Consider the following 24,677-nt stretch of genomic DNA (forward strand, 5'->3'; position numbering starts at 1 on the left):
CCCAACCAACCGGCGTCTGTTCAGCAGCTCACTGCCCTCTCGGATTTTCGTCATGAGGAAGAGCTGCTTTCGTCAGAAAAACAGTTATGTGTGTGATATTTATAGCACATGGGATATTTACATGTTTTGCTTCAGATTTTCTGCAGGTGGATCTTGATGTGAGTGTAGGGAAATTGTTGCTTTTCCAAAATTTGAAGTGTAAAATATATTCCCCCTGGGATTAATGAAGTATTCTTATTCTGATATAGTTCAACAAATATCACCAGCCTTACCTTAAGTAGATGATTATTTTTGGACAAGTTTATTTTAACCCTTAAAGACCAGCAATTTCCAAATGATGGTTTTGTTTTTCCTAAGTAATTTATCACCATTTATTATAACTTTATCCTCTGCATTTTGTATTTTTTTGTGAAAATTATGCATTTTCATATATTTAATTCACTTATCATGTAGATGTTCATAAAAACTCAAAGTAGATTCTAAGATTATCAGGTCAAAACAAAAAAATTTGGGAAAAATGATTTTTTTCAGCAAAATATATCACTAACTGTACATAAGTGTCTCCATCCACTTTCATTTTGTCTTTCTCAAGGGATTTATCACCATTTATTATAGTATTATCCTCTGTATTTTGCATTTTTCACTGCAAATTATGAATTTTCCTTTATTTAGTTTAGATGTACATGAAAACTCAGAAATTCAAATTCAAAGATTATTATATCAAAACAGAGAAACTCAAATAAAAGTGACTTTTTTTAAGCAAATGTATCATTAACTGAATATAATCCAAGTGCCTCCATTCACTGTCATTGATCCAACTCCATGGGTTTTACTGGTGAATCAATGTTGTAGAAGATGACGGTGTTTCCACGTTCACTACGGAGCCGCTGTACGTCCAAATAGGTCATATCTGATGACCATGAAAAGATGGCAAACTGCATTTTACACCAGTTATTTACATGTATTGATAGGATTAGTGGATCAACAGGTATTAAACAGTTTAGATCAGTAGATGCATTTTGTTGGTGGTCGATATTTGGATCTTGATGGATTCAATAACTCATGAGTAGCTCTGATCTACCATAAACACAGCATGATTTTGATCTTCTGCTTTTGTCTTGTAGCTCTGTTCAGGGAGTTTGGTGGAGCTCGATGCGTCCACAACATTGTAAAGTACCGTCAGTGTCGGGAACATGCCCTGCTCATCATCCAGCAGCTCGTCCTGTCGCCCAGTGGAGACGATGACATGGGCACCCTGCTGGGCCTCATGCACTCTGCACCGTCTAGTGAACTGCAGCTGAAGACGGACATCCTGAGGGTAATGAAACACACCTCTGTGTTACAGCCTGTTATTTCAGTTCATGTCAGAATGTTGAACTCCCCTTAGATATCAAAATGACCCTATAAACCAAGGGTGTCAATCTCATTTTAGTTCAAGGGTCACATGTAGCCCAATATGATCTCAACTGGGCCGGACCAGTAAAATAATAACGGTGAAAAAATAGTAAAATTACATTATGAAAATGTTTGCATCTACAAAGTTTTCCTACAAATCTGAATAAGATGAACAACCTGAAAAGTCTTCAGAAAAATTAAAGCAATTTTAACAATATTGTGCCTCAGTTTATCATTTATACATATACGTTACAGCTTATATAACATAGTGGATCTTAGCACTACAATAAACAGAAACTTCTCATTATTTATAAGTTGTTATGATTGTATTTTACTGGTCTCACCCACTTGAGATTGAATTCGTCTGTTAGTGGAACCTGAGTTAAAATGATTTTGACACCTTTAATCGTTAATATTTTTAGTGGAAGTTTTGCGTTTCATTAATTGATCCCACGGACCTGGTTGGACCCTTTGGAGGGCTGGTTCTGGGTCGTATGTTTGACACCTGTGGTCTAGGTGGAACTGATGGTGGCAGGTTTTTTTTTAAATCTTCTAGTGCAGGGGTGTCAAACTCATTTTCTTTCAGGGGCCACATTAAGCCTATTATGCCAACTATCCTTTAAAACAATGTGAATAACATGAACAAACTGAAATTGCTGAAGAAAACTAAGTGCAATTTGAACAATATTCTGTCTCAGTTTATCATTTACACAGGTCAATTACAAAACGTACAGATCACAGTGGATCAACAAACAGACAAAACATTCAATAACAGGCAGAAAATTGTTAAAATTACACTTCAGACATTTCAAAATGTTCATATTTGTTGAGGTTATTCGTGTTTTTATGAAATGTCAGTTTGTTTTAGTGTAAATACAGTAAAATGACATGCAAATGTTTACATTTACAAAGGGAAACATTTGGAGTTGTGATTATTTCTGGGTTATTCTGATAGTATTTGACTGATCCAACCCACTGCAGATTAAATTGGTCTGTATGTGGAACCTGAACTAAAATGATTCATATCTTCAGTGTAATTTTTGCATTTCACAAATTCATCCCAGGACCCTTTGGCGGGCCGGATTTGGCCCCCGGGCCACATGTTTGACACTTGTGTTCTAGTGGGACCATTCTCATGCACATTCATCAACCTGAGAACTTCCACCACTTTTCACATGCCATTTTTAGCCCCTCAAAAATGGAGTTGTCATAGTATATTTAGTAAATCAAGTGGGTTTCACTTTGGTTAGCGTTCTGGTCCTAACAGTCCTTCTTTTGTTTTCTCTCTTATTTTTTTCAGGCCTTGTTGGCAGTATTGCGTGAAAGCCACAGAACCCGGACTGTTTTCCGTAAGGTGGGTGGTTTTGTGTATGTGACGTCCCTGCTGGTGGCCATGGAGCGCTCCTTATGTCAGCCTCCGCGACACGGCTGGGAACGCATCAACCAGAACCAAGTGTTCGAGCTTCTGCACACCGTCTTCTGCACGCTGACGGCCGCTATGCGGTATGAGCCGGCCAACTCGCACTTCTTCCGAACAGAGATTCAGTATGAGAAGCTGGCTGATGCTGTAAGGTATGGATTAGCACACACGTTCTTGTCTGCAATATCAGTGATCTCAGAATAGGCCTGGTAGTTGTGGTTTTAACCTGTTGTTTATCTAACATTTTTCTTGAACTCAGTCAGCTGCAGCGTTAATCTGTGCTCTTTTTTTTTTTGAAGACCCAGAGATATTTTTGTGTCAATTTCCAAATGAATTTTTAGATTAGATTAGATTGGATTAGATTAGATACAACTTTATCGATCCTTTGGGCAGAACCCTCAGGAAACTGAAGTTCCAATAGCAGTAAAACACCAAATGTACACTCACAAGAAATACCACAAGAAAAATAACAAAACAATAACTATAAAAAACAGTAGTGAAAAGAACAGGCAAATGCACATTACAAAGTACTAGTAGAAATAATTAGTAGCAAAGTAGTAATAATAAATTACTACTACCACTACTACTATTAATAATAATGATAAAAATTATTCGCTAATTATGTTTTTATATATATATATATATATATATATATATATATATATATATATATATATATATATATATATATATATATATATATACACACACACACACACATATGTATAGTTTAATAATCACTGGATGAAAGTTATTATGAAATGATAACAGTAATAGTCATAATGATATTTAAGTAATAATAATAATCATCATCATAATCATAATAATAATAATAATAGTAATAATGATAAGCAGTGTTAAGAGAACTAAATTACCAACAAGAATAGAAAATTACAAAAATCACTGGAATAAACAATAGACAACATAATAAACATTTTCTCTACATTTAACCCTTCCTAATGGATTTATCACCATTTATTATAATATCATCCTCTGTATTTTGCAGTTTTCAGTGTAAATCATGTATTTTCCTATATTTAATTCACTAATTATGTAGATGTTCATAAAAACTCAGAATAAATTCAAAGGTTATATCAAAACAGAGAAAACTGAAGAAAAACCGACTATATGTATATCTGAACATATAATCAAGTGTGTCCATCCACTGTCATTGATCCAATTCCATGGATTTTACTGGTGAATCAATGTTGTAGAGGATGATGGTGTTTCCATGGTAACTACAGAGCCTCTGAACGTCCAAATGGGTCATATCTGATGACCATGAAAAGATGAATAACTGTATTTTACACCAATTATTTACATGAATTGATAGGATTAGTGGTTCAGAAGTTATAAAATATTTTAGATCAATAGATCATTTAGGTGGACGATGTATGTTTGGGTCTTTGCAGGTTAAATTAAATTGTCCTAAAATCACTTCTTTTCAGCTAATGTAACACAGTAGCAGGTGAATACATAGACAGACTGGGCTTTTCATAGGTTCTGTTATGTCATTTTGGTCGTTAAACTCAAGTTTCCAACTTCCCATCAGGCTGTTGGGCTGTTTTTCTGACACGAAGAAGCTGGGTCCCACTGGTGTGTTTCCGTCCAACGCTCAGCCTTTCCAGAGGCTGCTGGAGGATGACGCCGCCCCCGGAGGCTTTGCCGGGGACAGCGTCTGTCCCACACTTAAACACTGCAGCAAACTCTTCATCTACCTGTACAAGATGGCTACTGACTCCTTTGACAGGTAGGCAGTCAAAGATTTTATTCACATAACTCTGAAAATGTACCCAGCAAGCAATAGTTAATTAATAGTGTTTTAATATGTATATGATGAAGTATAAAGTAAATAATACGTTGACTTTTCAGTATTTGGTAATGTAACCTGAATCAGTCCTCAACAATATGACAGCGCTAAGAATTCATCAAAGCCATATATTGGATTAGATTAGATTAGATTAGATTAGATAGAACTTTATTCCTTTGGACAGGGCCTTCAGGAAATTGAGGTTCCTATAGCAGCAAAACACTGAATATACAGACGAGAAATACCATAAGAAAAAAGCAATACAATAACTATAAAAAAACAGGTGTGAGAAATTGCAATTGTACATTGGAAAGTACCAGTAGGAACAAGTAGCAAAGTAGTAATAATAAAGTAATAATACTGATAATAATAAATAGCTAATTATGTTATAATGTAGTGTTTGATATTACAAAAGAGTAGTTTACACATGCATCTCCATAAATTAGAATATCACCAAAAAGTTTATTTTTTTCAGTAATTAAATTCCAAAAGTGACACACATCTTTATGTATCGATTCATCATGCACAGACTGATAAATTGTTACTTTTTCACCCTCAGACTGGCCTCAAAGTACTGATAAAATGCTAATATATTGTTGGATATTTCTGTGTTGAATGTCCATCATAGAAGTAATGCAACAATGAAATGACGATGCATTGGTCTCAATAAAAACAAAAACAAAAACAGATAAAACACTTGTAGACAGAAGAAAATAGTCAGTATAAAAATATCTAGATATAAAAATAAGTTCTTAATAATACAGTATATGCACTACATACTATGGTACCTACTTGTGCATAGACCAGTTCTGTTGTGAAGCTGCCAGAGTTACTGATCCTCAGTTCTACTGTCATGGATGGTGACTGTTTGTTATGGTCATTTTGCATTGTACATTTCCTGTTTTTACTCAAGAAGTACCGTCTCTATAAAGTGCATCAGAATTTCTTAGTGTATGCTCTGTGTATACAATGACAACAGGGTGCTTGTGCAGGTCTTGAAAGTCTTAATAAGTATGGAAATTTGAAATGCTGTTTTCCAGACCTTGAAAAGTCTGGAATTTTGTCTGAAAGTCTTAATGAAGTATGGAAAAATGTTTCTCCCATAGTTGAATTTTAGAATATGCTCGAAGGCACATAATCTTGTAAGATAAGAAATACCTGAGGAAAGCATCTAAAAAACTGAATATGATTTCACTAACCGGTCGGTACTGGAATGATTCTAGTGAAATTTGTTTGTGTGATATTCATGCACTTTTGTGATTTTCCTATGTTCTGTCAGTAAAACATAATTTACTGCGAACTCTGCATTCATTCATACATTTATTAAAATGAACTTTTCTACTACAGGTACAATCGCAACCAAAAAAGTAGGAATGCAAGTATAAAAGGACATAAAGTCAAGGTGTTACGGAAAAAAAATAGCAGTTTGGAAAAAGTCTGGAGTTTGTATTTGGATAAAGTGCAAGCACCCTGTGACAATAAAGACGGAATCTTAAATCTTGAGTCTTGGACGCTGTAGTCTGAGCTGTTTAATCGACTTGTTCAGACTGCATGATCATCCGTTCCAACTTTGTTCTTTACCTCTTCTTAATGTTTCTCCTCATTACATCCCCTTTCTGCATGCTAATGCCACCTGGAGGCCAAAATCAAGAGCAGTGTCAGTTTTCACAACTTTTCTGGGTTTGTCTGTCATGTGTCGAATTGGGTCTCTAATGGCCGAGGTAACACTAGGCTCCTGTGTAGTGGTCGATGTTCTCCAGCTCTAATATTGTTCCCTGTGTCAGCTCCTCACTGACAGCTTCTTTCCTCTGTTCTTTCTTCCTCTTCTTCTGCTAACCTGTGGCGCTGTGTGGCTGCTCATCCCGGGTCTGGCACATCTGCACGGCTGTGTGTCCGACGTGTGTGTTGAAATACTCATGTGTCTGTCAATGTGTATGTTTGCAAATGTCTACATGTATGCTTGTGTCTTACTGCATGTTTATGTTTGCGGTTGTGTGTTATTATGTGTGTGTGTGTGTGTGTGTGTGTGTGTGTGTGTGTTTGTGTGTGTGCAGTCGTGCAGAGCAGGTGCCCCCCTGCGTGAGTCATGAGACCTCACTGCCCTCCCCGTGGGGCACACCAGCACTTACCAGGAAGAGGTAGCTACAGCGTCACTTTTCACATCCTTATCCCTTCCTCGTCATCTTCATCCTTCCTTCATCCTTCATTCGAGTGTCTGCTGTCGGTCACATATCCACCGTCTTATTTAGTTCAGGTTCCACATTCAGCCCAATATGATCTCAAAGCTGCTGGAGCAGTAAAATAATAGCATAATAACTTATAAATAATAACAATAAAAATGTTCTCATTGTTTTAGTGCAACAAAGTAACAGCGCAATTTCAGTAATGTTATTGTTTGGTTTATCTTTACAACTTACAGATCACAGTGGCTCTACAAATACACACATTATTTAGCAACAGGCAGAATATTGGTAAAATTGCACTTACGTTTCTTAAGACTTTTCAGGTTGTTCATGGTTGTTTACATTAGTTCCATTTTCATGATTATTCTATTATTTGAGACCCATTTGAGATCAGATTGTTCTGTGTGTGGCCCCTGAACTAAAATGACTTGACTATTAATATCTTTAGTGTAATTTTTGCACCTCAAAAATCCATCCCATGGTGCAGATAGTACCCTTTGGTGGGCCACCTGTTTGACACCCCTGTCCTGCGGTCATGTGAAGTTTCATTTCTGCCACAGCTTGAATTACAAACAACCATTTCTAAGTTTTAAAAACATGCATGAATGAGGAAAAAAAAAAAACAAATGTGAATAGCACCTGACAAGCAAGAATCAATGTTATTGCCTTAAAGTTTGTTTGTGTGTGTGTGTGTGTGTGTGTGTGTGTATATATAGATATATATGTATGTGTGTGTGTGTGTGTGTTTGTGTGTGTATATAATTAGATTAAATTAGATTAGTGGGTTTACTTCTTAGCCTGGACCCACACAGTCATGTAAACATTGTAATCAATGCAAGCAATATGTGTGCTCTCCCCAGCATCAACAGAAAGCAACTAAAGTCACACATTTTTTTGAATTTGAAGGAGTGATATTTGGCTTTTTTAAATGGAATTATGCATTTTAAAACATTCCCTGTGGGCTACATAAACTGTAATTGCTATGCTTGGGTCTGAATTCTTCATTAATTCAACTTCACAGGCCCATCTTCACGCCTATTTCTGAGTAATGACACCAGAAAGGTCATTTTTAGCACTGGCCCTTTAAATGCACATGAGCTGGGGGGGGCACTCTCCTGGGGGGTGTGAGCACAGAATGGGAGAGAAAAACAATCACAGACTCACTGGTTATTTGTACAGTGGAGATGCAGCAGATGCCCCCCCCCATGTCGAAATGCAAGCAGTTGGACTATTACTGTGTTTCTCAGTGGGGGCAGAAACTATTCCTAAATTCACTCAAAAACAACAAGTCTCAGCAATATGACCATGATTCTGAAGGAATTTAGTTGCAGTCTTGCAAAATTTTAGCTGTAAGTAAAAACTCAACTTCGTAACTTCAGTATTTATTTAACTGAATTACCTCTAATAAATAGAGACATCAAACAGCACTGCGTAGCGTAAAAAGGCATGCCCCACTGGGCAAAACAATTGGCATTATGATATGAAAGTAAGCATTGAAATAAATAAAGTTACCAGATTACTTTCACCACCTAGGTCTACCAGAGAGCAAAAGGTTAATTAATAAACACATGAAGAAAAACTAGAACAATTCTGTTTTGTTTGAGTGAAAGCGATATGCTTTCTTTTCTCCTTAATAAGTCTTCTGGGCCCTGCTGTGGAGAATTGTCCTCACAGCTAGACACCACAGCTACTACTCTGTTTCATGGTGGAGGTCATGTGTTTGGGGTGTAGCCTGTCCTAGCTACCACTAGGTGAAGGTTCATACACCTGGACATTCCACCGCTTCAGTGCAGGGCAGACATAGAAACCTTCTTTTGAGTTCCTTGATCTTGGTGTGCCATCTTGACAGAAGCGTCATTTCCCTTAAATCCACATCAACGACTGAGGATCAAGGAGCGATGACAGTGAAGGAGCTTTGACTGGTATCTGTATTATACCACAGCAGGAGCAGAATTTTAAAAATGAAAGTTTTCTTCAATCTGAAGTCGTATTAGGTATTTAAAATTATAATGTGCGTTCTCAGACACTAGGAGATACAAGTCATCCTCTGCATACAGAATTCATGTTGTTGCCATCTGGCCTACGATTTCAAAATCCCACTGTTTTAAAAACAGAGGTACAAGAATTCCTTTATTCTTCTTTCGATCCACGCACTGAATGCACACATCAGAAGATAGCCTCACCCATTTAGTGACCCCCCCATCCCTCTACCTCTTTTCATGTCTTTTTAAATCTATCTTATATTTATTGTAACTGCACCTTAATTTTAAATGACTTAGTTTTTAGTGCACTGTCAATATGTATATTTATTACAACTGACCTATTTATTTTGTTTTCTGTGCAGATCTGCCTGTTGGTCTGTATTGTTGTGCTTTTGTGGCATAATATGTGTGTGGTCCTGCTGCAAACAAATTGTCCATTTGGGGCAAAGAGTAAAACTGATTCTGATGGGAGTGGGCATGAAGGATTTTCTGTACCTCTCAGTCCTGCATCTTAAAGGGATTTCTGTCCTTCAAAAGAAAGGGTTCATAGTTGTGATAATCTGAGAAAAAAAAAAGAAAGACAAACCAAATTGTGTTTGTGAATGGATGTGATGATCAGTATATCAGCAGATGTATACAGGGGTAAGAAAGCATTAGAATGTACAGTGTGAAGGCTGTGAATGACAAAAATGTCATGTTCATGTTTATCCTACCATCCACACCTAGTAGTTGATATGACGTTTTTTCCTTATGATCTCACATTAAAATTTTATGTTTGCTTTAGTAAATAAGGTTTACTATGAGAATAAAACAGAAGAGCAAAATCTCCAGTTAAAACCCCCTGAAGATCTTTTTCTACATTAGTATATTACTGTTTTTGAATATCACTGGTCTACAATTTTTTAGAAATGATTTGCTTCAGAGATTAAATGTGCTAAATGTTATGTATTTTAATAAGAATAATTGGAAAATAAATGACAAAAGTGCTGGTTTGCTGATGTTTTCAAGGTATATGATTAAGTGTTATTACACACATATATTAGTTTATGTACATTTATATAATAATTTTATAAATCTTCCACTAAATAGAACCTGTAAAGTGAATGTATTCTAATGTGCAGACTGTTTTGATGTAGATCTTGTAGCTCTGAGACAAATATTCCTTTTGAGTCAAACCCATTCTCTTGTTAATTCTTGAATTTCACATTTTGACCCAAGGCTGTATCTTGGAAAGTTCAGCCAACCAGCATTTTTGACTTGATTTTTCTTTATCAGTGACTCTCATGTGGTAAAATATCATTTCTTTTATTCTGGACGCATTTTCCTTGTAGACCAGTCTATTTAGTGACCACGTTTGTTACTGGTGTGAACAAGTTGTATATTGTGTTGTATTGAGTGGTTATAATGGCTGCTGAAATCACTCAGATAATGAACAGAACCACTGCCCAAATTTCTACAGCTGATGACAGGTGTTTACCTCCCATTTGACATGATCACTGTTTTCTCAAGTACAAAGTTAATTGTTTTATTAAATATAAAGCTTGGATGCAAACACCTTATTGTTATTTATTAAAACAAAAATCACCCCTGAAAATATCTCCACAGTTTGTTTCGACATCTGAAAACCTTGCATTTTTCCATCCAGTATCTGTGAAGTTGGCCTGTTTTTCTGTATTATCATACACTCTAAGCTGACTTGAATCCCTCTTTGTGCTCTCAGACATGGTTACTACGGTACATCAGGCCCTCCCGCCCCAGTCAAAGCTCTGACGGACCTCAAACTCCACCTGGCTAACTCCTCCCACCCTGCCCCCTCATCATCTTCATCTGATATGGTGGTCATCCACCCAGGGGCTGTCCTGTCCATGTTAGACCTGCTGCCCTCCATTGCATCTGAGAGCCAGCCAGAGGTGAGGAAACACACAAAGGAAATGAAACGAGCGAACAGAAATATGCTTTTACTGTCACTTAAACACTGGATTTTTACTCTTATTGCAGTGTGTCATGCATGAGTAGAGAATGAAAAGTCATGGCTTATACCATGGAAGTGGTTTAGGATATCAATATACACTCAACAAAAATTTAAACGCACCACTTTTGTTTTTGCTCCCATTTGTCATGAGCTGAACTCAAAGATCTAAAACTTTTTCTATGTACACAACAGGCCTATTTCTCTCAAATATTGTTCATAAATTTGCCTAAATCTGTGTTAGTGAGCACTTCTCCTTTGTCCTTTGCTGAGATAATCCATCCACCTCACAGGTGTGGCAGATCAAGATGCTGATTAGACAGCAGGATTATTGCACAGGTGTGACTTAGGCTGGCCACAATAAAAGGCCACTCCAAAATGTGCAGTTTTACTGTATTGGGTGGTCCAGGGGGGTCAGAAAACCAGTCAGTATTTGGTGTGACCACCATTTTCCTCGCACAGTCTTCTTCATGAATTCTCTGAAACAGCTTTGGAGATGGCTTATGGTAGAGAAATGAACATTCAATTCACAGGCAAAAGCTCTGGTGGAGATTCCTGAAGTCAGCATGACCATTGCATATTCCCTCAAAACTTGTGACATCTGTGGTATTGTGCTGTGTGATAAAACTGCACATTTTGGAGTGGCCTTTTATTGTGGCCAGCCTAAGGCACACCTGTGCAAAAATCATGCTGTCTAATCAGCATCTTGATATGCCACACCTGTGAGGTGGATGGATTATCTCAGCAAAGAAGAAGTGTTCACTAAGACAAATTTAGACAGATTTGTGAACAATATTTGAGAGAAATAAACCTTGTGTGCACACAGAAAAATTTCAGATCTTTGAGTTCAGCTCATGACAAATGGGAGCAAAAACAAAAGTGGTGCGTTTATATTTTTGTTGAGTGTAGTTACTGTTGAGCACTGATAGGAAGTCATATATGGACTTTGATTGAATGAGTTGAAGCTGATCCTCCAGTGAAAGTACCACCTATTTCTGTTGGGAGATTGATCTCCTACATCAAGACCACAGGACTCTAACGTACAGACAGAACATGACCTCGCAAATTCAACTTGGTATTGATTCTTGATAGAACATGTCAGTGAGATACAGGGACATTGATCCCATTTTTTTTTTTTTTGTCAAGGAGTGAGGCTTTCTCTTGACAACTCTCCCTGACTAACCATGCAGTCTTTTCCAACTTTCCTACTTGCCGCCTCCGCTCTGCTGATACTAACCTTCTCACCCCCATCATCAAGACTAAGTTTCGTACCCTGGGTGACAGAGCTTTTGCCATCGCCACCCCAACCCTCTGGAACTCCCTACCCCTTCACATCAGGAACTCCGACACACTCACCTCATTCAAAAGCCAACTCAAATCTCACCTGTTCAGATCACCATTCGAAAACTGACTGCCTGTTCCACCTCATCCACTCTCATCTACCTTCTCTTGTGTGTTTTCTTTTGTCCGTATTGTCTCTGTACTTGTTCTTTGATTGCCATTTAGTATTAACTCCATATCTATTTACCCGTTTGATGTGTTTGCCCCTTGGCTGTTTATTGTAAAGCGCCTTTGAGTACTTAGGAAAGCGCTATTTAAAACTGATGTATTATTATTTTTATTACTATTATTATTAAATTGTGTTGTCTTGAACTTTATCATTTTACAGTCTGAGATGTAAGATAAGATATTCCTTCATTAGTCCCACAAGGGGAAATTCCAAATTTACAGCAGCAAGAGTGGAGTACAAAGCACACAAGAGTAAAAGAGCATTCAGCCAGTACAATAGAGACATAACAGGAAGTACAGAAGTGCAACCCACAAATGATAATTTAAAAAAAAAAAGCTCTGTAGCTCTGGAGTATTGCACAGTCTAACCTCAGGGTGACCTCCACTCCTGGGAAGTTTGGCAACTGTCTTGATGTTTTGTACTTGTGAATATTTTTTCTCACTGAAGAATGATGGACCTCAGATTTGCCCATGTACCCTTCCCCAATAGATGGACTGCAACCTTTGTCTCTCTAAGCTCACAGCTGATGTCTTTCATTGCTGACTCTGTGTTAACGCATTCCTGAATGACCAGAGGTGTCAAACTCATTGTAGTTCAGGTTCCATATATGGCCCAATTTCATGACCTAACTCTTAACACAATAACCTATAAAATCCAAAACGTATACAATAAATGTTATTTACATATGTACATTGTGGTTGCACATGGTGTGATATGAGGCGGGGTTACAGTGAACTGTTGTCTAGTCTGATGGCTGTTTTTTTAATATGTTTTTTTAATTATTGTACATAATTACGGTTTAAAGATATTTGTGGATTTTTTACTAAAAGATGAAATGAGATGACAATGGTGTAACTTTACATTTAAATAATAATTTTTTTAATCCATTATCAGGGTGTTCTCTAGGTTTTCTATAGACTTAGGTGCTCCAGCGTTTTCCTTACATTTCTGGAACAATTGGGCAAATGGGTGTAGCACGTAGATTTTACCTTGAAAATATTAAATTAAATGATATCTGCTTTTACATTATTCTGGACTGTTGTTACTACCAAACCTGTGTACAGTGATTCAGCAGTAAATCAGATCCAAAATGTGCTTATTTCATATGTTAGTTTTGATGCTCTGTGCGTCGACTGTACACCCCCTGTGATGATCCCTGCGACCCATGGGTACCAGACACATAACCCTGACTCTATACCAGACTGTGCTGACATCTTTTTGCCGTTCTCCTTGCAGCATGCTTTAGACCTGCAGCTGGCAGTGGCTAACATCCTGCAGCTCCTAGTAAACAGTGAGAGGAACCAGCAGGTCCTGTGTGAAGCCTGCCTCCACCAACGGCTGCTCCAGCGCTGCAGTCAGGCCCTGGCTGATGAAGACCACCCGCTGCATCCCCCACTGCAGAGGATGTTTGAGAGACTGGCTTCACAGGCCCTACAGCCAATGGCACTCAGGTACTGCACTCAGGATGGAGGTCGAAACAGGAAACAGTTCTTAGTTTTATTTTTTCTTTGCTTTTACTACTGTTTTGGTACCTCCCATATGGTTGTATGGGTATCTTCCCATACTACCATATGGGAAGATGGACACAGTCTAGTCATTCATAAGCAACAAAAGTGAAACAAAAGACAAAAGAAAATGTCATGTTTTTCTCTTGATATGCTTCTTCTAACTATTGAAGATTGGTCAAAAGGTTTTAACATTAACTTGATAAAATACAGTGGTACCTTCATTCATTCCATGACTGAGCTTGTAACTCAGTTTGCTCATATGTCAAATCAGTTTTCCCCATTGAAATTAATTGAAAAGCCATTAATACGCTCCAACCCCATAAGTAGAAATACGTGGAGATAATGCCTAGTGTATCCTAAACTTATTTCTAACCTATGAGTAACATGCTTTGAACCTATGTGAAACTTATATTGAACTTATCCGTAAAGCATATTGACGTTTGTGGTTGTATTTGATGTGTTCTGGACAACCTCTTTCCAGTATTCCAAAGCATTTCAAGCCCCCCACCCCACCCCACCCCCAACCCGGACAGCGACCGGACTTTGTTGTGCAGCAAGAGTTAATACCTGTAATACCAAATATCACCATAATCAAATTACATTTAAAAAACTAACAAACTAAAATAAAACAAGTGGTGCCAGGCACAACAAGCCCCACCCCTTACATGTATTGTAGCTTATTTTGGCATCGATCCAGCTGATGTCATCATGTCTGTGCGTGTGCTGATGTCAGCATATCAGTTGCTTCTATACATGTGCCAAGTTTGAAGTAAATTGAAACAAAATTGATGTTTTTATAGAAAATTTGAAATTTCACCCATTATAATTGAATGGGAGAAAAAAAAAAAAGATAAAAAATAAATAAATAAAAAATTTTGACTGATTAATAAAAAAAGTTTGACCTACTTTTCCTAAAATGTAATGACAGCTATTCTGGGTCACTTGCAGTCTGTAAACCCAGTTTGGTATGAATTCAGCCAATAGTTTTGCTGCTAAAGTGTTAACACAAACAATGAAAGAAACAAACCGAACCAAAAACAACACCCCATGCCTCCCCACTCGGGGGCAGGGTAATAAATGTAAATTAAATACTCATTACCGGAGCACGGTAGGTTATATAAAAATGGGTTTGATAGGATGAACCCATCAGTACTCCTAAAGACACCGTGGTCAGCAGAGACATGGAGGATCCACAACTAAAATACCTACTAGCTGTCCTCCAATTTTTTTTTCTTTTTATTGGCTATGACAGCTAACGGCAGCCTGTCTGAAGCTCGCTCATAATTCGGATTTTGACTCGCAACTCAGAAAACTTGCAAGTCGGTGCACTCGTAGGTGAAGGTACCACTGTATGTTGAAGTTCACTGGCTTTTTTTTTTAACTGCTTCAAGTGCTGTGGGAACAACACTTGAGTGCTGCTCCTAAGTCTAATGGTATAGAAAACTGTGTGTTCATGAGTCTCTTAGTTTTCTTTCTGTCATTGTCATTTGGGTTTCTTTTACATTCTGCTCCTTTTGCTCTTCAGGGAGTTCCTGCGTCTGGGAAACCCTCTGAACTGTGGAGCCTGGGACAAGAAGTTACTGAAGCAGTACCGGGTCCACAAACCTAGCTCTCTGAGTTACGATGCTGAGATGAGAAGTAAGACACTGCAGCACATTTCATCCCAACTCCTACTAACCATTATTTAGCAAAGTACTTTTCCTTTGTCTCACCAACAGTAAAACTCCAAAAGTATTAAACTTAGCCAATATGGAATGAACATGGAGCCATTGTACTATGGTGCTTTAAACAGTGAAGTGATTATTGAAGTAGTTGCTGAATTATCCATTGTTTAATTAGTTAAATGTTGCAGCACATCTGTTTTTATATAAATATACCGGGAATTCCATCCATCCATTGAGATTTTTGTCCATCCCATTTCTCAGACACTAGTCACCTGATTCTTTTCAAATTTCACACACGTCCTTTACCACTAGTAGAAATGCAGTGCACAGTTTGATGGCTGAATTTCAATTTTGGGGATTTAAAAAAAATAATAATAATAATAATTCATTAGATTAATTTATTTATTCATTTCTGTATTTTTTAATTTCCACTTAGTTTGTCCAAACAATTTCTCGAACATTATTCACCCAGTTCTTTTCAAATTTCACACACTTGTCCTTTCCATGTGATTTTGTCTTGATTTTTGCATGTTTTTTATTTGTTTGTTTGTTACAATTTAAAAAAAAAAAAAAAAAAAAAATTGAAAGTTAAGACTCAAAATTAATCCCTTGGTAGGCAGTGTGCCAGTGAGCAGGAGGGATAAAGTGTTGTGTGACAGTGCCGGGGTGTTAGATTAGTTAGCTCCGCCTACTTTTTCATTTATATATTTCTGTTTTCTGCTATGTTTATGTTTCTGTGCATGTCTTGTGTGGTTTTTGTCACAAACCTGTAATAACACAAGAATGTCGAACTCTCAAAGCTAAACTAATATGACAGCAACAATTAAATTGTACCAACTGTGTTTCTGTTACTCAGTTGACTTATTTGAGTGACCCTGTGCTTGGTAGACAAATCCAGCAGTAGGTTTTTAAGAAACTAGCATAATGGGTTATGTTTTCCACTATGGATACGCTGATGTATTTGCTGGGCATCAGCATCAGCTGATATTTGCTGATATTGGCTATTACTGGTAACATATAGGATGATACTGGCAGATATTTGTAAAGAGACCACAGGACTCTAACATAGAAGCAGAACCTGCAAACCTTGCTAATTCAACTTGGTATTGATTCTTGATAGAACATGCTGGTGAGGTACAGGGACATTGGTCGAATATTATTTTATTTTAACCTTTTACATGAGGTTAAGACAGACAAAGCAAACCAATTAGATCTGCTTTCATTTGTAACTATAACAGAGGGTTCATCTTGGCTTCTGATTAAGATCTGGTGGAGGAGTTAATCTGCTGTTTAGACAAAGACGGGCTTGTGACTGTGAAGCCTCTGCTAATGGCTGGCTTTCTATTAACTGTTAATGTTTGTAATTTTCTGGGCTACTCAGCAGGGCTTAATTGCTTATTGTGTGTCCTCCCAGCTGAGAATGGATATTAAGTCCCAACTAATTACAGATGTACACAAGTACACACTACTAGAACACAGTCCTGCCTCTGGTCTCTGCAGAGAAGATCATCTGTCTTGGTGTGAATCTCCAATGGCCTGTGATGTCTGCTGAGGATAAGCAGACGTGGACACTAAATGATTTTAAGGGGTCATTTGTAGTTTTCAGGTTCATAAATTTGCTCCCTTCATCAACTACTGTCACTGAATTAACAGTCATTCACTGAAAAAGTGTGAATTATGTTGGTTTTATTTTCATCCGTGTTAAAGTGATTGAGTGATTGAATTTTCTCCTTCAAACATAAACTCAGTCGCTCAAAAAACTGTCTGACAGTCCTCCTCTTTTACTGCCAATGTGCTAACTAATGCACTACTGTTCTACCCATTCATACAAAATAATGTAAAATATACCCTTCATACATTTATAAGGTTCACTACACTACTTTAATTTTCCAAATATAGAAGAAACTGGAATTCAACATCAACCTGCAGGGAAAACGAAGGCTGTGTTGACTCTCATATTAATTCTATCTTTATCACTTTTTCTTGACTCTGACCCAATTGTTGTACAGTAGGTGAATAAAGAAAAGCTATTTTAACCCAGAAAGACTCAAAAAACTACCAGCGACCAAAACCATGTACTGATGTAAAGTATTTAATACTTGTTGAGCCACTAATCCTATCAATACATGGAAATAATTGGTGTAAAATACAGTTTGTCATTTTTTCATGGTCATCAGATATGACCCATTTGGACGTTCAGAGGCTCCGTAGTGAACATGGAAACACAGTCATCTTCTACAACAGTGATGTCAAACATAAGGCCCATGGGCCAAAACTGGTCCTCCAAAGGGTTCAATCTGGCCCACAGGATGAACTGGCCAAGTGCAAACATTACACAGAAGACACTGACAGTTAAGGGTGTTATTAATCATAAAGTTAAATACTATAATTTTTCAGTTCAAAATGACCAGTACTAAAGGTTTTGAGCTTTTGTAGATTTTTTGTCTTAGGATAGTTTGTAAATCATACTGTAATTTTCCTTTTTTTGTACTTAAACAAAGAGGAAAGATTCGGAGTTGTCATTATTTGTAAGTTATTATTCTATTATTTTACTGGTCCAGCCCTAGAACTAAAATGAGTTTGACACCCCTGTTCAACAACATTGATTCACATGTACAGGGTGAATCAGAAAAAACGCTCTTTCCATTTAAAGAAATTGTACTGCTAAAACGGAAACACTGATTTTTCTTTTGACCATACAGTCATATTGATGTGGTTATTGAGCATGTCTGGTGATGTAGTCATAGATTTATTGCATTGCATAAGAGAGAGAAGGTCCATTGTTTATTGGGCACTGAAATACCTGCCAACACAATGTATGCCACAGTGAACAAACTTGAAATTGACAGCAATTACAGGAGTCGGGGCTTTGCTTTCACACTCAGGACATAGGCCTACATGACAGTGCCCAGGGAGTTTTCATCATGGCAAGACCACAGTTTACGGATGTGCAGAGAGCTTTCATGGTGACAAAATTCTGCGAAACTGGTAGCGTCCAAGAAACCATCCGGCAGTTTCAAGACCGCTTCCCTTTTTCTTGTGGGGGTATCTTAAAAACCGTGTGTATCAGACTGTTCCACAAACTCTTCAGGAACTCTGAAATCGCATCATGGCTGAAATCCAAGCCCTACAACAAACACGAATGGCGAGAAGAGCTGTGTTAGAGATGCGACAACGAGCACAGATTTGCATCAATCTGAATGGTAGCCAGGTTGAAGGTCGTGCCGGACGACTTCGTTGAGACAAAACATTTTGATGGCGAGTAAACATGCTGTAATGGTTGACAATTTCAATTTCATTCACGGTGGCATAAACTGTGTTGGCAGATATTTCAGTGCACAATAAACAATGGACATTCCCTCTGTTATGCTATGCCATAAATCAATGATTCAATCGCCAGACATGCTCAATAACCACATCAATATGACTGTATAATCAAAAGAAAAATAAGCATTTCCATTTCAGTGGTACAATTTCTTTAAATGAAAAGAGCGTTTTTTCTGAGTCACCCTGTAAAACACATGTTCGATCAGTGACAGCCATTGGAGACACTTGGTTTATGTTCAGTTAATGATATATTTGGTTGAAAAAATCATTTTTTCCTCCTTTTTTCTGATTTGCTTTAACAACCTTTGAATTTACTCTGAGCTTTTATGAAAATCTACATGATCAGTGAATTATATATAGGAAAATACCTGATTTACACTGAAAAATGCAAAACACAGAGGATAATATTAGAATAAATGGTGATAAATCATTTAAGAAAGGTTTGATTCAGAGAAAAAGTCATTTTGAAGTCAACACAAAATTACTTCTAGGTCTTTAAGGGTTAAAGACATGACCCCAGGCTATGGATATTTTACTTGTAGTGGATTTTCATCTCTATTGAGTCTAACTTGTCTCTGTTGATCCACAGACAGTATGACCATGTCCATGGAGGGCTTTGGGCCTGACAGCGTGTTCACCACTCCGGCCGAGGACAACGGGCAGTACCGGATCAGCCGCAGCCTTGTGCGATCCGCTGAAGATAGCACCGTGCCCCTGACCCGAGTCAAGTGCCTCGTATCCATGACGACGCCACATGATATCCGCCTACACGGTTCTGCTGTCATGCCTGCCTTTGTGGAGTTTGACACGTCACTGGAAGGCTTTGGGTTAGTTTTCACCAATGGCATAATACATACATAACCTTTGTACATCTTTGTCATCACTAGCATTGCACAAAAAAGGCAGAAGGTTAAAAAACAAAGCATTTGTAGTCTTGTTGCTCTACTTTTTTGTGCGCACTTGTTGACCACATTTTGATACTAAACCTAAATTAACCCTTAAAGACCCAAAAATATTTTTTGCAGTGATGTTCAAATGAATTTCTCTCTACATGTAATCATTACCAAGTGATTTATTAACATTTATTATAATTTTATCCTTTGTATTTTGTTCAGTAAAAAACAGGTGTTTTCCTATATAACAGACAAATGCAGCTTTGACCAGTTTTAGAAGAACACAGCCTGAAAGAGAATGGTGCCAAAGGTTATGTGTGTGTTTGCCTTGCCAGCACTGAGCTATTTTATTATTACCTCTGCCAAGGAGGTTATGTTTTTGCCGGCATTGGTTTGTCTGTCTGTTTGTCTGTCTGTCTGTTTGTCTCTGTGCAAGATAACTCAAAAAGTTATGGACGGATTTGGATGAAAATTTCAGAAATGTTGATACTGGGACAAGGAACAAATGATTAAATTTTGGTGGTGATCGGGGGGGCTGATCTGCCTTGGTGGAGGTCTGCGCTCTGCGAGTGCTTTTCTAAAAAAGAGAACGCAGACCTCCACCAAGGCAGATCAGTGGGCCCCCGTGGCCCCCCCACCCTCCTCACCCCCGATCACCACCAAAATTTAATCATTTGTTCCTTGTGCCAGTATCAACATTTCATGAAATTTTCATCAGAATCCTTCAATAACTTTTTGAGTTATCTTGCTAACAGACAAACAAAACAAACTAACAGACAAACCCTGATGAAAACATAACCTCCTTGGTGGAGGTAATTACAAATCACAATATTTTCCTAAGCTCATGTCTTGCGCTACACTACATTTATCAGTTTACAGAACCTCAGAGCAGAGGTCTAGTTCATGAGCTGTCTTTGCCCTCAGTAAACACACACTGAGCTTCATTTCTTTACTTTGTGATTTCCTTTTATTTTCCTCAGGAACTCATTAAAATTGTCTCGGCTCCAGAATAGAACATGGAGTTTCACAGGGAAACACTAAAAAGCAGCAGCACATACAGTATGCAGTGACGCACTGGCCTAGTTTTTGTACGACATAAACAGAGAAGACACACACACACACACACACACACACACACACACACACACACACTGAGGCTACCCCTCCTTCTCCTCCCATCTGTCAACATGAAATATTGATGCCCCGGCTGCTGCTATTAGGCATCACACATGCAGCTACTGCTTCCACATGTATGAACCCACTGTTTCACATTCACACACTGTCACACACACACAAATACACACTCATAACCAGCCCTTTCACCAGTGAGTGGGATGATGCTATTCACTTTAATTCAATTCAGTTTTTTCTACATTAATCCTACATTATCCTGTAATCCTACATTAGTGGCTAGAAATAAAACAGATTTGAAGAAGATGTGAAAACTTACAACAACATGTAATAACTTGATTTGAATATTGGAAAAGCAGTGGGAGGAAGTATAAACTTATTTAATCCCATCCCTTTTCCACACAACAGTCAATCAATTCACTTCCTATCATAAGGCTGGAGGAAAAATTAATTGCCTTGGATTGTTTTGTAAATTGTTAATTATGATTTTTCACAAAAATTCACACGTTTACAGACATAAAAATAAATAACTACATTTTTGAAGGTAACACAAAATGAATAAATAACAGAATAAATAATTAAATAAAGTGAAGTAAAAAACAACAACCAAAAACCACAGTAAACATGTTAGTTGTCAAACACCTTCTACAGTTTTGTACCATGTATAAACCACCTCTTTCTTCATCTTTTTAAATTGGGTGATGTTTGGACGTTCTTCAGTCTGTTCCATAATTTTACTCACACATAAAAACAGAGACTTTTCAGGTTTTGAAATGAAGTTGTCCTCTTCATTCATAACCCCCATCTCTGTCTGGGAATAGTTCTTGAATATTTCCTGCGAGTAACTAGGTTTTTTTGCTTGAAATAATATCTAAAAAAAAAAAAGTCTAAACAGAGAGGAAACCCATCACACCAGTCTGTCTGTTTGGGTGGATACAGGTAACAGGAAAGAGACTCTGTTTTTTCTCTTTTAATAAGCTAACAGTATTTTTTTTACTGAAAAGATTCTTATCTTATCTCATCTTATCTTACCTTACCTTACCTTACCTTACCTTACCTTACCTTACCTTACCTTACCTTACCTTACCACTATGTGAAGCTGGGGCTCTTTGAATTTTTGGGACTTGTAAAACAATGCTAAGATAATTTCTTTGTGTTTTTATGCAAGAGGAGAAGTTTATTAGTTGAATATAAACTAAAACACAATTTGACATCATTCAGCTGAATCTTCTATATTTTAACTTGATGCTCTTTCGTGTCCAGCCCTTCATTAACCTGTCCTTTGTTGGCTTTCTCAGGTGCTTGTTTCTGCCCAGCCTGGCGCCTCACAACGCTCCCACCAACAATACCAACACCTCCGGCGTGAGCGATGGGGCAGTGCTTAGCGGCATGGGAACAGGTACAAACCACCGGGGCTTTTCTATCTGTTTACATTTGTTGCATGTTGTACTGCACTGTGGTTACCAACACACCATACTTCAGCGCCTCTTTCATTATGCGACATAGTTATCACTTAATTGATGAGCAAAATCAGACTGTGCTAATGTATATGCTCTGTTTATTATTATTAGAGCTCAAGGGTGCAGAGAGCCGGCCGCAAAGGCTCTATTGTATCTGAAATGCATGTTATTGCTGGAAGTTTGGGGGGCTAAACATGTGAGAAAACTCATTAAACTTTACAAACACATGAAAAAATGTATATTTTTAGGGCCCTGTAGTTCCCCCTAGAGAACACACCAATCAGAATGAAATTGGGTACATATATATTACACCAAAGCCTTCAAAAAAATTAGTTAGGTCCATGACGTCAGCCCAGCATGAAGTCGGCCATTTTGAATTTACTTTTGGATTTATTTATTTCACAGTTAGCTCAGTTGGTCTACATCCTGAGCTGTGTCTGACCCCTATATGCCTCCATTTGTGCAGGTATAAAACCCCTCAAGCACAGCCTACCCCAAGTTCAGAATCAGAATACTTTATTAATCCCAAGGGGGAAATTATTGGATGCTACAGTCGCTCTATTCAAGTATAATAAAAAGTAGATGGAAAGAAATTATCAATACAAAAAATATATATATAGCTCTGAATATCTACTAAATATACGTGTTAAAACACTCTATTAAGATACAAAATTAGGACAGCAATTTGTACAGTATGTACTAGACAATATATTAATTAAAGAAACGTGCATAACTAGAAAAGTACTCAGGGACCGCAGACCTCCGCCAAGGCAGAGCAGTGCCCCCCCCCCCCCGATGACCACCAAAATCTAGTCATTTGTTCCTTGTGCCACTATCAACATTTCCTGAAATTTTCATCCAAATCCATCCATAACTTTTTGAGTTATCTTGCACACAGACAGACAAACAAACCAACGCCGGCAAAAACATAACCTCCTTGGCGGAGGTAATAAGTGTGCAAGAATATAGTTGTGTGTAAATAGATATAATTGTGTTACAGAGCGCATGTTGGCCCGTTCAGAACTGCTCAGAGTTAATAGTGTTGCTCTTACATTTTCTGCTTGAAGCCACTACTGTCACTCATTCAGCTGAGTGACAGGCCTCAGATGTGCTCTGACCTCAGACATGTAGAACCCTAACACGCCGACACTCCCATGACTGTAAAACCCCTTGACCATGGCCTGGCCAAGCCCTGTGGGATCCCAGGGCCCATTCACAACTGTTAGTAGTTGGTGTTAGTATTGTTTTGGATTCAAAGGAGGAGTGTCACTTTTTTAAATTGTGATTTCCTTTATTTCACCTGTGTTCTGCTTGTCATCTTCATTTGTTATTGGCTCTTGGTTTTTTTGTCTTAATGTCATGTCTAAGAAAACAAAAACAAAAACATAAAAACAAGTGTTTCAAAATCCTTTATCCACCAAGGCTGTACAGAAAAGGCTTTCATGGACCTGAAGGCAGAAATGTATGACATTATACTGAGAGAACTGGATAATGTCATACATTCTCTTCCCCCTCCCCCTCCTCTCCTTTCCCCTCTCATTTCCTCTTGTTGCCTCTCCTCTCCTTTCCCCTCTCATTTCCTCTTGTTTCCTCTCCTCTTATTTCCTTTCCTCTCCTCTCCTCTCTTCCCCTCCCCTCCCCTCCCCTCCCCTCCCTCCTGATATGCTCACCTGGATACCAGAAGGTTAAAAAAGGATGGGATCCTAAACGTACATCCTTTTCATTTCTGTCTCTGAGAACCACCTACTTTTCTTCCATCCTTCTGTAGGAGAGCGAATCTTTCCACCTCCATCAGGTCTGAGCTACTCCACCTGGTTCTGTGTGGAGCGTTTCAGTGCCCTCCCCCACGCCCACCCTGTGAGGCTGCTCACCGTGGTCCGCCGGGCCAACTCTTCAGAGCAGCATTACGTCTGTCTGTCTGTGGTTCTGTTAGGAAAAGACCGGTCACTCACCGTGTCCACTAAGGAGGAGCTGTTACAGACCTACTGTAAGTCCCACACAACACAACCCAACACATCTATAATACATTTAATACAAGATATATAATCCACTTAATTATCACAACATAAAATATGTTGTATAAATAAACTGTATATACTGTTTGTACATTGTCAAAAAGTGTTTATTTATGTGTTTTGTTTAAAAGTGTATATTAAGTCAAATATAGTTGTCAGTAGTGGTGTGTGTGTAGGTTAAGTTAATTCTTTGGGTTTTTTTTTCTGTAACCAGTTGTCTAAGCTTGCCCTTTTGCCAAAGCACTATGACTCAATGACTTCATTACAGGCTGAAATATTCCTGTTTTTGCTCTTATGCCAAAAAACACAAATAACTAGAAAGCTGTTTCTATTCGTTCTTTTATGTGAACTCTGCCTTTCTCTTTCATTGGTTCATACACCATCTTTAAAAGTTCAGCTTCAGTATAAAC

General features: G+C 38.0%; 1 protein-coding gene across 5 annotated transcripts in view; it reads left to right on the forward strand.

The window, feature by feature from the left end:
• wdfy3 (WD repeat and FYVE domain containing 3) overlaps nucleotides 1–24,677 on the forward strand; it is a 130,855-nt gene that overhangs the window by 45,219 nt on the left and 60,959 nt on the right. For 4 of the 5 annotated variants that reach the window (XM_030143076.1, XM_030143078.1, XM_030143077.1 and 1 more), the window contains exons 11-20: nucleotides 1,125–1,318; nucleotides 2,696–2,967; nucleotides 4,368–4,565; nucleotides 6,680–6,763; nucleotides 10,511–10,700; nucleotides 13,506–13,720; nucleotides 15,303–15,415; nucleotides 19,358–19,595; nucleotides 22,091–22,191; nucleotides 24,021–24,239. In XM_030143076.1, coding sequence (XP_029998936.1) covers nucleotides 1,125–1,318; nucleotides 2,696–2,967; nucleotides 4,368–4,565; nucleotides 6,680–6,763; nucleotides 10,511–10,700; nucleotides 13,506–13,720; nucleotides 15,303–15,415; nucleotides 19,358–19,595; nucleotides 22,091–22,191; nucleotides 24,021–24,239 — 1,824 coding nt within the window. The remainder of the gene's footprint in view (nucleotides 1–1,124; nucleotides 1,319–2,695; nucleotides 2,968–4,367; nucleotides 4,566–6,679; nucleotides 6,764–10,510; nucleotides 10,701–13,505; nucleotides 13,721–15,302; nucleotides 15,416–19,357; nucleotides 19,596–22,090; nucleotides 22,192–24,020; nucleotides 24,240–24,677) is intronic. The other variant, XM_030143079.1, reaches the window with a different exon arrangement.

Source organism: Sphaeramia orbicularis, chromosome 9 (genome assembly GCF_902148855.1).
Source record: "Sphaeramia orbicularis chromosome 9, fSphaOr1.1, whole genome shotgun sequence".
Taxonomy (NCBI): domain Eukaryota; kingdom Metazoa; phylum Chordata; class Actinopteri; order Kurtiformes; family Apogonidae; genus Sphaeramia; species Sphaeramia orbicularis.